At 35.3% G+C, this 12,556-nt stretch overlaps 1 protein-coding gene across 1 annotated transcript in view; it reads right to left on the bottom strand.

Moving 5' to 3' along the window:
• Nucleotides 1–1,316: 1,316 nt before the first annotated feature.
• Nucleotides 1,317–12,556, bottom strand: part of Lrrc63 (leucine rich repeat containing 63) — a 34,011-nt gene continuing 22,771 nt past the window's right edge. The window contains exons 8-10 of the mRNA XM_046454295.2: nucleotides 10,500–10,583; nucleotides 6,097–6,336; nucleotides 1,317–1,880 (exon numbers count right to left, since the gene is read on the bottom strand). Of these exons, the coding sequence (XP_046310251.1) occupies nucleotides 1,694–1,880; nucleotides 6,097–6,336; nucleotides 10,500–10,583 (511 nt within the window). The 3' untranslated portion in view covers nucleotides 1,317–1,693. The remainder of the gene's footprint in view (nucleotides 1,881–6,096; nucleotides 6,337–10,499; nucleotides 10,584–12,556) is intronic.

A 12,556-nucleotide genomic window follows, 5' to 3' on the forward strand; every position in this document is an offset into this window, starting at 1 on the left:
ATTCTGAGACAGGATCTTGCTAAGATGCCAAAGCTAACCTCAAACCTGTGATCTCCTGCTCGGCCTTCTGATTTGCTGGGATTACAGGTTTAGGCTACCAGGTCTGGCTATGCAATCTCATTTTAAAAGCAGTAATGCATGATATAAATTTGAGAACACACACCAACACATGTCAAAATTACTATCTCTAACTTTCACTTGGTGGTGGCATTACAAGGGGGACTCTATATTGAAATACACACTAGAAGTACTTCTGCAGAGGACACTGAGGATTGAACCCAGTGGCACTTTACCACTTAGCTACATCCTCAGCCTTCTTTATTTTCAATCTTGAGACAAGGTCTTGGTAAGTTTCTTAGGCTGTTTTTTAAGACAGGGCCTCACTAAGCTGATGAGGCTGGCCTGGAAATTGTAATCCTCCTGCCTCAGCCTCCTGAGTATCTAAGAATACAGGCATACACTAACACGCCTGGTTGTATATTATGATTTAATGAATTAATTTGTTATCATGCTAATATTTCCTTCTGGATTACATATGTGATATGGTATATATTTCTATTATAAGTAATATATATTGCTGGAGAATGCAGTTTGTACTTCTCAGGCAAAGTTTGCCTATTTCTACTTAAAATCAACTGAATTTCAAGGAATAGTGTATAGGTATTTTGATTTATTTAGTTCAATTGTCAAAAAAATATTTTGCCTCATTATATTGCCTTTAATTTAAATATTATTCAATGATACACATAAACCTAACGTACTGTGGATTTTCTGACATTCTCTAATGGTAAGATAGCTGTATAAATTTAGATCATAAATTTATGTCATAAAATTCAATGAACCATATTTTGTATTTAAGTTAACTGCACATAAAACACACATCATACATGAAACAATTCAATGCCATATAAAATTATTATATCAAAACACTTTCTAAACTTCCTCTTACCAAAAATTAATTCTTAAATCTTCAAGCTCTACCCTAGGTGTATGTTGCTTCGCAATGCAATTTGTGAGTTCTATTCTTTTTTTCTTGTCAGATTATCACTTAAGACCTTGGTAAATGTAGTGCTGACCTAGGGAATCGGGCTAATGGTCAGTATCTCAGCTTTCTGCAATGAAGTTCAAGGTAACCACTGGAAATTGTACCCGTTTTCTAAGAGCTTGGGAAATGAATTCAAACAACTAAAAACCAGTCTAGAATTCATCTTTTATTCCAAAAAGCAAACCACAATTGAGATGATCAGCACTGGACAGATTTCCAAAGAAATGCACACAAACATTGAGAATTTGGGTTGCATAACATTGAAGCCATCTGTAGCACAAACTTCAGTGATGCCTTCAAAATGCTACCTTTTCATTTACTGAGGATGCATTGAAAGATCAAATGCACCAAATCTTTTTGCAAAGCACAGGAGCATTTTTCTTTTTATGGTAAACAGGCTATGGAAAGAAATTTTCTAAATCTTTATTGAAATTCAGAGGCCTTTACTAATCTTTTTTGAGTAAGATTATTCTGCAATGAGTTCCTACCAATCACAAACTTTCACAAGAAGTTAGATTACACAGAGAATTCATCTGAGAAGACACTTCTGTCAGAACCTGTACGCAAAGAGAGGAATGACTAAACATAAACTTTACCCTCCTTTACAGAGGGAATGATAAACCACTGTATTATCTTTCTTGTTCAATTTTAATATGTATTGTCATAAAGATCACCTTCACAAGCAAAACCGCTCTCCTTTATTTTCCTATAGCAGGAAAGAGAACACACATGAAACATGACAGGAAGCTCTGTTGCTCCAAAGATATTGTAGGATTGGATGATACGAAAACCTTCACCAAACTTGGGACCAAGGCACCATTCACACCTGGATGTGCTGAAATGGAGAAATATCAAGTGAACATGTAATAAATTTCTACCAAAGTAAAAACACTTGTTGCTTGGCAAGATCCAAAGTACTATAACATACAACCTTTCGCTTCATTGAGCTTATCCTCTAGAAGTGGCACTTACAATCAAGTGAAAAATTATATGCTGCAGGGTGCTATGGCCCATGCCTGTAGTCCCAGTGGCTTTGGAAGCTGAGACAGGAGGATCACAAATTTGAAGCCAGCCTCAGCAACTTAGTGGGACCTTAGGGAATTTAGCAAAACCCTGTCTCAAAATTAAATAAATAGGAGTGGGGATGTGGCTCAGTGGTTAAGCACCCCTGGTAAGGACAAAAAACTTAAATGTTAAAAGTGCCAAATAATGAAGTATACAATGTGTAACACAATATTACTTTTCTTAAACAAAAATATTATGTATAGTTTCTTAGACAACTCTCCATATTGATATATTTTGTTTTACTTCATTCTTACTAATAGCACATTTGATAGTTTGGGTAGACCACAATTTATTTTACCACTCTCTTTCTGATGCACATTTAAGCTGCAGTTACCATCCCTGTAACAGACTTGTGTTCACAGGTAACTACTTCCATAAGGCCGAATCCTTAAGATTTTTAAACTGTTGTTTTAAGGGATAAGTAACAAACTGTCAAATTGCTGTCCATGAAGCTTCCAGCGGTTTACAGTTACCACCAACAGTAGCCAATAGTTCTGTCTTCAGGCATGGAAAGTCAACACAATATCAATCTTTTAAAAGTTGATAAGACAGGTAAGTAAAAAAAAAAAAAATCTATTGTTGCTATTTCACATTTTGGTTCCTTGATTACCATGAGGTTAACATTCCTCTTAGTTATCTGCTATCTGTATCATTCATGAATTAACTGCATATTCCTATTACTCACTTTTTTCTGGGTTATATCTTTACTAATTGATATGTGGAAGATATACATGTTTCAACTTTTTATAAGCATTGACATATCTTATTTCAGTCGATGTCTTGTTTTTTTTTAATTTCATTGATGGTATTTTGTATTTGTGAAAATCTCTCTCTTGGATCCAATTCATATACTTTGCTTTACTGTTTGCATTTCTGTGGTTTATTCAAGGTGTCTTTTCCTGTATGCCATGAAGATAAGTCTCCTGTACTTGCTTCCAAAAGCTTCAAGGTTTTGGTTTTCATACTTCAATTTTTAACACTATTGGAAATGATCTTCATAAATGATCTTTGTGAATGGTGGTGACATATGCCTAGCAGAAATCTAATTTTAAATATTTTTTTCTCTGAAAATGAGCAAATGTCTCAGCAACATTTATTGAAAAGACTCTCCCTCTGGATCCACGGTGCCATTTTGTCAAATATTGAGTTTTCACATATGCATGAAAAAAAAAATGACTGGGCTATGTTTTATTCTTCCACTACTAACTGTGTCCTTCCCTTTACCTAATACCAACCTGTTTTACTTTCTTTAACTTTTAATATAAAGTCTTGCAAGCCCCGTATGTTAGACTTCTTTTCCAGGTTTTCTCTGGCTACTTTGGAGCCTTTGCTTTTCCATGTACATTTTAGAATCAGATCGTCAAGTTCCTGAAAAAATTCTATTAGGATTTTGACCAAAAATGCATTGGATTTATAGCTGTATTTGGGAATATCTGCTATATTTTTTTGTATTGAATATATATCCCTCCCCTTACATTCAGACTTCTTTACTTTTTCATTGTTTAAATTGTTTTTCATAAATATCTTGCGCATATTTCACTTGATATATTCCCAGATACATTGTTTTTGCTATCATAAAAATATCTTTTAAAGATTTTCTTTCTATTTAATGTCTGCTTTTAGCTATATCTCCTTTTAAGCCCATTACTATTATTATCATTTCATAGATATTATGTTTGCTTACTTGTTTTTAAATTTCTGTTTTCACTATTCCTTCTTACATTTTGGACTTTGTTTTTGTAGTTGTTTTCCTTCTTTCTGATGCATATCCTTAAGGAAAATCTGTTGAGAGTAAATTCTCTGTTTTGTTTTCCTCCCAAAACACCATTCTTTGTCTTTCTTTTTTGAAAGGTAGTTTTGCCAGGCAGAATATAATATTTTTTCAGACACTGTTGTGCTGTTGCTGACAGTTCCTCAGCCATTACTTGTGGTTTTCTTCCAGCTGATTTTGGTTTCTTGTCTTTGTCTTTGGTGTTCTTTATTTTCACTATGAGGTACCTTTCTGAGCCAGTGCAGAGCTGTCTGTGAATTCACACCTTTCATTACTTCTGAGACTTTGCAGCCATCATCTCATCCAGTGAGGACTCTGCTATTCTGTTCTCACTTTCTGGCTCTCAAAGTATATGTTAACTCTTTTCCTTTTTTACTTCCTGTCTCTGTCTTAACGTGATTTTTCTGCCTCTTTTTTCATGTATGCATAACCTATTGTTTAACTCATGCACCAAGTTGATTTGAAGTATTACATTTTTAGTTTCTAGAATTTAGTTTCATTTAAAGTTTCTTTTCTATATTTTCCTGGCCATATTTGATAATCTCTTACTTATTAACTATGTTTAAAATTATATTTTATTTCTTGAAACATTTACATATTCTGTAAATAATACTAATATCTTAGATTCTTGAAGATTAGTACATGTTAGTTGTTTCTTCTGGTTTTTATTTTTGATGGTTTGTAAATTTCTTTAAATTATGAGATAATATTCATTGAACTTAAATTCCTGGAATCTTTGCTGTATAAATCGAGAATGTCCAATACATTGGTGGTTCATTGCTCTGGAACCATGTAGACCTTCTTTGGGTCTAGCTTTAATTCAGGAATCTCAGGTTCATGTTCACAACCTTGTTGTGAATCTAAATTTTTACAAGTTGGGTTTTACTTCTTTAAAACATTTTTCCCTTGGAGAATTTAAAAAAAATTTTCTCATTTGCAATAAAATTTCATGTGCTTTGAAATTTCAATATATTAAAATTGAAAACTTCTTGGCTCTGTCCTTTTTTTATAGATAGATCTTTAACTATTTTTTTTTAAATTTCTTTAATGGTTGCTGTGTTAGCTTTGTATCACTCTAACAAAATGCCTGAGATATTCAACTTGTAAAAAGAGAAAAAGTTTGTTTTGGCTCACAGTTTTGGAGGTGCCTATTCATAATCAATTGGCCCCATTGCTTTGAATCTGTGGTGAGGCAACACATCGTGATGGGAACAAGTGGTGGAGTAAAATCACTCTCCTCCTGGCCAGGAAGCAAAGAGAAAGAAGATGGAACTGGACTCCAGAATCCCATCCAAAGGCATGTCTCCAATTACCTAGTCATTTCTTGGTGGGCCCTACCCTTTTAAGGTTCCACTACCTCTCAATGGAGGTACTATCTTCAGGACCACACCATTAACACATGGTCCTCTAGAACATTCAGGATCCAAACTATAGCATCTGCCTTTTGTTGAGTCAATACTGGTAATTTAGACATTCCAGGGAAACTTAGGCATACAATAGTATTTATTAAATCAATAGTGCTGATGATTAATACTTAAGTAAAAATGGTTTCATGCTATCTGAAGGAAATAAGAAACAAGCTTAAGTGAGCTATAAGTATGTAGGGGTTTAAGAATTCTAGTCCTGAGATCAGGTAATGACTCTACAATTGGTCATTGATGCTGGAGGAGAGCAGTTGCTCTGTCCAGGTCTCTACCACAGTAAAGCAAACATTTTCCCTGGGTGGAGAATTTTTTTTTTTTTAAAGAAACCACTTCTATGTACTTAGTAACTCATAGAAAGGATTTATGTAACAGCTGTGTACATACTGTCAATATACTTCAGCAATCCATTCTTTATATAACAACTTGAGAAAAATGGCACTAAATTCAGACTGTATTATTATCCCTGAAAAGCTGAAAGGGGCAATTTGAAGAATTGTGTGTATGCTTTTGTAGGTGATGTGCTGGTGTGTGTGTGTGTGTGTGTGTGTGTGTGTGTGTGTGATTTAGTAAAACTGTTATTTGGCCCCTAATGAAGAAATTAAAATTTTTTTGTATTTGTAGATGGACAGAATGCCTTTATTTTATTTGTTTATTTTTATGTAGTGCTAAGGATCAAACCCAGTGCCTCACACATTAGACTCTGCCACTGAGCTATAGCCCCAGCCCTTAATGAAGACATTTCAGATACTAAAAGGTGTACTTTGGTCTGAAGTACTTCAGAATTTACTCACCATATCAGTAACTTTTGAACTTTTAGTGGGATCTTATCATAAGAACCAAGTAGATCATTTTTGATAATGAACAAAGCACACATGTGAGTAAGTTGTTGGGGACTATTGAAACAATTCTCGACCCATAAACTACGATGAGTGAAAGTATTCTCAAGCTGGATTTTTGTCAGGTTAAGCTTCAAAATTCCAGGTGGAAGAAAAAACAAGTAATTCCCATCAATAATCAGTTTGTCAAGTGATCTGTAAATAAAGATAATCTCATTTTAAAGATATTTATGCAATATTTATGCAATTTTGTCCCAGCGTTCTTAAAAACTGGCAACAAATTTAGTGGCAAGGAAAAAACACATGTGTATTTAAGTATTAAAATCAAGAGAATTTACATATGAAACAACTGAACTAATATATTTTTACACAAATAAGTACACTTTGTGTGCTCAGTTGGTGCCTGTATTTGGAAGGTCTTTGAATGGGGTCATCAGTGTGGAAAAAGAAATAATGTCCACAATCACAGGAAGACTAACAAACATTATATAATACAATATAAAAAGAACATACAGAAAAAAATGCTTTTATAGAAAATTGAACGTCAACATGTATTTTGTCATTCAATGGTAATAAAACCAGTGAAATTTATGCCATCAAAATGTACCACGTGCTATGTTATGCTTTGACTTTTTCAACACCCAAGTCCCCTTAAGTCTTCACTGTGTCAGTTGCTTTCAATAATCCTTGGTCCTTTATTCAGAAAACCAGCATGACTGATTTTCTTATTTTCACTTGTCTCAGTAGTGTTTTCCACAGTCACTTATCTCCCTTCTAATTAGTGCTGGAAGCAGACAGAAAAGTATCTGTTCATGAGGGACACATAAAAATCGAAGTCAAAGGCCAACAAAATTTCATATGCATTAAAGGTGAACCGGCTGGAAAATGGAATTTAGGCAGTGAGTAAGGGGCTTCTAGGTTCTTACTGACAGTCTAGTCTCATATTGTGACCCTTACTAACAGTATTAAAATGTGTTTGAAGGTGGTATGTATTTAAAACAGAAAGAGGCTAAGAAGATAACAGAATTCTTTCAGTTTGACCTTGTGCCTCCCATGGTCTGGTACAGGTGAGCAAGACTCCAGGCTGTTTTGGTCCTGAAGGAGAGAACTAGCATGCTCACTTTTTCCTCTGCATCAAACGCAAGCCAACATGCCAGAAGCAGAGAGTCTGGCTATGGGCTGAATATTTATATCCCTCTTAATTCCTATGTTGAAATCTTTGTCCCCAAGGTGATGACATTTAGAGGTAGAATTTTTAGGAGGTGATTAGGTTGGGGTGGACAGCTCTCATAAGCAGGATAAAACAGGCTTCAGATGGCTCCTTCTATAATGGGAGGCAAGAGGAAGAAGGTGGCTGTGTACGTGACAGCACACCCTAGCCAGACACCAAATTTACTTGCATATTCATATTGGGTTTCTGGGCTTCCAGAACATGAGAAATGAGTTTCTGTTATATACAAGGTACCAAGCCTACAGGACATTGCTGTAGCAGCCCCTGCTGACAAGGACAAGTCCTGTGTGGACAACCAGAATGAGTATGGCACATGCAAGGGAAAGGCCAGCAAATGTTCCCAGGACATCCATGGTGAGAACCCAGAAGTTTGGGTGCCCTCTTCCTATTTATGGGTTTTGGGGAGCTAAGCTGGCCAAACAATAATTGAAGCTGGAAGACCCCCACATCCAGTTTCGAAGCTGAGCACTCTGGGGGCAGAGGAGTCTCCTTGAGGCATGACTGACATTCCTGCTGTTCTGAGTGGTGACATTCTCAACTGCCACTGGGCAAGTAGAAGAGCTACCAGATGAGAAAAGCAGACACATTGCACAGGACAGTGGCCCTGAGGCAAGCACTCTCTGTGGAGAGACAGATAAGAAGTTAGGGTGGGAACAGGAAAAACAATGAGAGTCAAATGTGTGCACACTCAAACATCCAAATGCTTTCTTGAACCCAAATGCATGATTTGTGAAATAAAAGATTTAAGTGGATAAATAGAAGAACATGACCTTTGTGGAGATCCAAATCAGAAGCCAAGTAGAAGGCATGATTCAGAACAAAACAAAAGCATAAAGAAAAATCATGAGGAAAAACATAGGTGACACGGAAGATAGATCCAGTAGACTTAATATATTAATAATAGTCATTTCAGGAAGAGAAGTAGAAAAAGATGGAAGAGACAATCACTTAACATATTGTCTTAAAGAAGTGTGAGCTGGCTGATTAAGAGTTCCCTGAATCCAAGGAAAGACAGATTTACAAAAGAAAACTGATCCACTCTTAAGCATAACCTTATGGAATTGCTGAAGATCAGAGATGATGAGAAAACCTTAAGTCTTCTCAGATGAGAATAAGAGCCGCTTACAAAGTAAGAGTAAACTGGCATCAGGCACCTGGCCTGCCATGCTGGAAGATGGGGAGGAAATGCTGATGGAGAGGGAGGGCTGCAGAGCCAGATCTTCCCCACTGATGATGTCATTTGTTATCTTCAAGATTCAGAGAAAAAAGCTACTCACTGGAGAAAAGGTCTACAGGAACACTCTATCCCATCAACGACTTAAAACAGACATCTTTCCAGATTCAAGATGAGATGAAAGAAGAGAAAAAGCAGCAGCAAGCCATGGATCTTGAAACATACAGTTAAAAATGAATGGAGATTGCCTGAAAATGTTGTGAGATTGAAATACTTGATAAATGTTCTGTAGACAGACAGACATAATGCAAAGGAAAATATCAATGGGAATCTGTGTCAAAAGTTTCTAAGCCATCTCCATAAAATCTAGAGTTAGATAAAAGGCAGGTAAGTTTTAAGGGAAAATAAAAATTTTTAAGTCTCAAATAGATGTCAAAGACAGCAGTGGGCAGACAGGCCATTATGTGGGGGCTTATGTAAAATATTAAGGAAAACATGTTTGATAATGAGTTTGGGGAAGGGATTAGAAAAGTATACTAAAACACCACAATTAACAAGGGAGGAATAAAATAGAATAAATATTATACTGAACAAACCAGAAGAAGAAGGAGAGGGAAAAGTAGGGAAAAGGAGAGGGGGGGAACAGGAAATAAATAGTAAATACAAAGTAAAGCAGAAAGCAAATAAATAAATAAATACATCAGTCTTTAACAAATATGGATGGGCAGAATTCTCCTATTAAAATTCAGGGATTGTCACATGGAAAATCAAATAATAGTATAAATATTGTAAAATTAGAAAAAAATGATCTCCTTTGCCAAAGATCATACTCCTAGAGAACAAAAGGAAAGCCATCAGATCTAAGGAGAACTTGATTTACATTGCTTGATTTTAAGATAACATAAAGAAATACATAGTTTTTCTATGCTGGATAGAGCTAAAAATGGAAGTAAGAGAAGCATTATATTCACAGTAGCAACACAATTATAGAATACTTTAAAAAGCCTATTAAGAAAGATACAAAGTGGATCAGACAAGATCTGAAAATATAAAAAAATGTGTTTTAGAATGAAAACTTTTATTATCATCAAAAATATAAATTCTTCAAAATTTTGTGTAATCTCAAGGTGATGGACAACTAAAATGCCAACTTTGTGTTGATGTGTATTGAAAGAGAAGCTGGGAATTATATAAAATGATCTTAAAGGTTATCATCTAAAGAGAGTTAGTAAAGGTTATCTCTAAAGAGAGTTATTAAGAAATTATTATTGAAAAATAACAAAATAACCTTCCTATTTTTAATAGATTATTTTAAAGTAATAATCAAAATTGCATGATACTCATGCTAAGCAAAGTAAGCCAATCCCAAAAAACCAAAGGCTGAATGTTCTCTGATCCATAATGGGGGCGGGGCATGTGAAAAATGGAGGAACTGTGAATGGGCAAAGGGGAAAGGACATGGGGGCAGGAAAAATGGTGGAGTGAGATGTAGACATCGTTACCTTAGGTACGTGTATGACTGCACATATAGTGCGATGCTATATTGTGTACATCCAGAGAAATGAAAAGTTGTGGTGCAATTGTGTACAATGAATCAAAATGCATTCTATAGTCATATATACCTAATTAGAATAAATAAATTAAAATAAAAAATAAATTTTAAAAAATATGATACTGATATAGAAAGACACAGAAAAACTTCAGACTTTCTTTTTTATTAATGTGAGAACCAGAGTTTAATATTAAAACTACATTAAGTATTATGAGCATTTTATAATGTGTATTTCCTTATAAAGATGCAACAGATAAGAGCCGTTCTATGAATTTTGTAGCTCACATTTTTCATTGCTTGCTACTAAATAAATGAGAGGACTCAAATTTCTCCATCACAGTCGTTACCAAATATCTTTAAGGGAAATATGACTTTCTTTGTACTTACTAATCCCCAAATACCTGAGTTTCTGGATATCATTCGGAATAGAAGTAATTTCATTGTAGGAAATATCAAGTTCCTCAAGATGGGCCAAGGAAAATAACCTAAAACAGAGAAAACTAATTGTAAATATGACTATCTATTTGTCATAGTTGGGAATAAAAGAATCAAATATTTAAGTTCATAGGTGATAGTACAGAAGTTGTACCTTGCCATTTATGTAGACATTTATATAGACATTATCTTGACATTTATATAGACATCTTTTCATTAGATATGGGGTAATTACTTTCTAAAAATTATTTATCTATCCAATGAGACTTGTTTGAGATATTTGGAGTGGGTAAAGCCCCATTTAGAAAAAGGCACCTGAGACATTTTTAAAAGCATTTAAAACACACACACACACACACACACACACACACACTCTCCATTTTTCGTGTTTGCTGTATTAGTGTCCTCAGGCTGATATAACAAAGAACCACAATCCAGGTGGCTCAAAAAACAGAAATTTATTCTTTTGCAGTTCTGGAGGCCAGAAGGCCAAACTCCAGATGTCAGCAGGCTGATTCCTCCTAGAGGTTCTGAGGGAGAAACCATCCCTTGCATGTCTCCCAGCTTCTAGAGGCTGCCTGCAGTCCTTGGGGTCCCTTAGCTTCTGACAACAGAACTCCCACCTTGGACTTTGTCTTCCTATAAGGATACCAGTTATTGGACTTAAGGCCTACCCTAATTCAGTATGACCTCATGGTAATTTAACTAACTGCATCTATGAAGACCTTATTTCCAAATAAGGTCACATTCTGAGTTTCTGTATGGACACAGATTGTTCAGCGACACTACTCAACCCAATTGCATTAAGACTTCCATGGTGAAATACCTTTGATCATTCTTTCCATTGAGATAAGTTCCTATAAGTAAAAACCAAAGAATGCCAAGACTTTATAACAAGTTATGCAGTTATAAGAACTGAAGAATACTGTTATTCTGCCACAAGCCCTGTCTCCTGGAGGATGAGAGTGGGAATCACTTCTTGAAGATTGGAATTGAAGGGCTCAATATATAATATTTATCATAACCTCTAGTGAAAATCCCTCTTTCTGTGTGTGCTATCCTCAAATGTCTTTCTGATTCCCTATAAATAAAAGATGTAAATTTACTTGCATGATTATTAACTAAGGCATCATTAACACGGTATTTCACTAACTTTTTACTATTTTAGCATGACATACAAAGGTCCTTAGGACCTGGCTCCAGATTACTTGTCTATCTCACCTTTCACACTCTTCTCCATTGTCCCTGTAGTCCAGGGACAAATTTTATTTGCTAAAATTATTTTATTTGTTAAATTTATTTGCTAAAATTCTCTGCATTAACTAGTTCTCACGTATCTCCAAATACCACATGTATTTTCCCCAACACTTGACTTGTCTTTCAAGTTTTAAGTCTTGGTTCAGATATTAGCTCTTTCAAGGAACTACTTCTGACTCTTTCAGAGTAGGAAGATTTCTCTTCTGTACTTCTCTGCTTGCCTCTATCATGGGACCTGTAGCATTGTGCAATAAATGCTTGCCTCCTAAACTCATAAGTTCCTGGAGGGATTCCTTTTTGCATTTCTATATATCCACTCCTCACATAGCACCTATGTGTATCAGAATTACTGAGTAAATCACAATTGGATGAAAGGAGTGGTGATTCCAGGTAACTTAAAATTAAATGCTCTGAGAAATTAAGATTGACTAGGAAACTGGGTGTGGTAGTGCACACCAATTTTAATCACCTCTATAAAGAATATGATAATATCATTTGCTATAATTTGCAATTCAAAATATGTTTTATTTTCTTGCCTCATCCTGAACTCCCCCTTATTCTAGTTCCAGGCTTTTAGGTGGATGATATGTCCTGATGACTGGGAAGTTGAATTAAGGCTTGTGGGCAGCATCAAGGAAGCAGCTTAGGTTCCAGAGTGGGACTGACCTCATCTGTGATTTTAGAAAGCAAATTTAGAAAGCCTCAGTTTGTTCTGGTACTCTATACACCATTAGCACCAACTCTGTCCCTTTTTTTTTTCTTTAGG

The sequence above is a fragment of the Marmota monax genome, unplaced genomic scaffold (genome assembly GCF_021218885.2).
Source record: "Marmota monax isolate L192 unplaced genomic scaffold, Marmota_monax_Labrador192_F-V1.1 WCK01_AAM20220418_F8-fsc00011, whole genome shotgun sequence".
Taxonomy (NCBI): Eukaryota; Metazoa; Chordata; class Mammalia; order Rodentia; family Sciuridae; genus Marmota; species Marmota monax.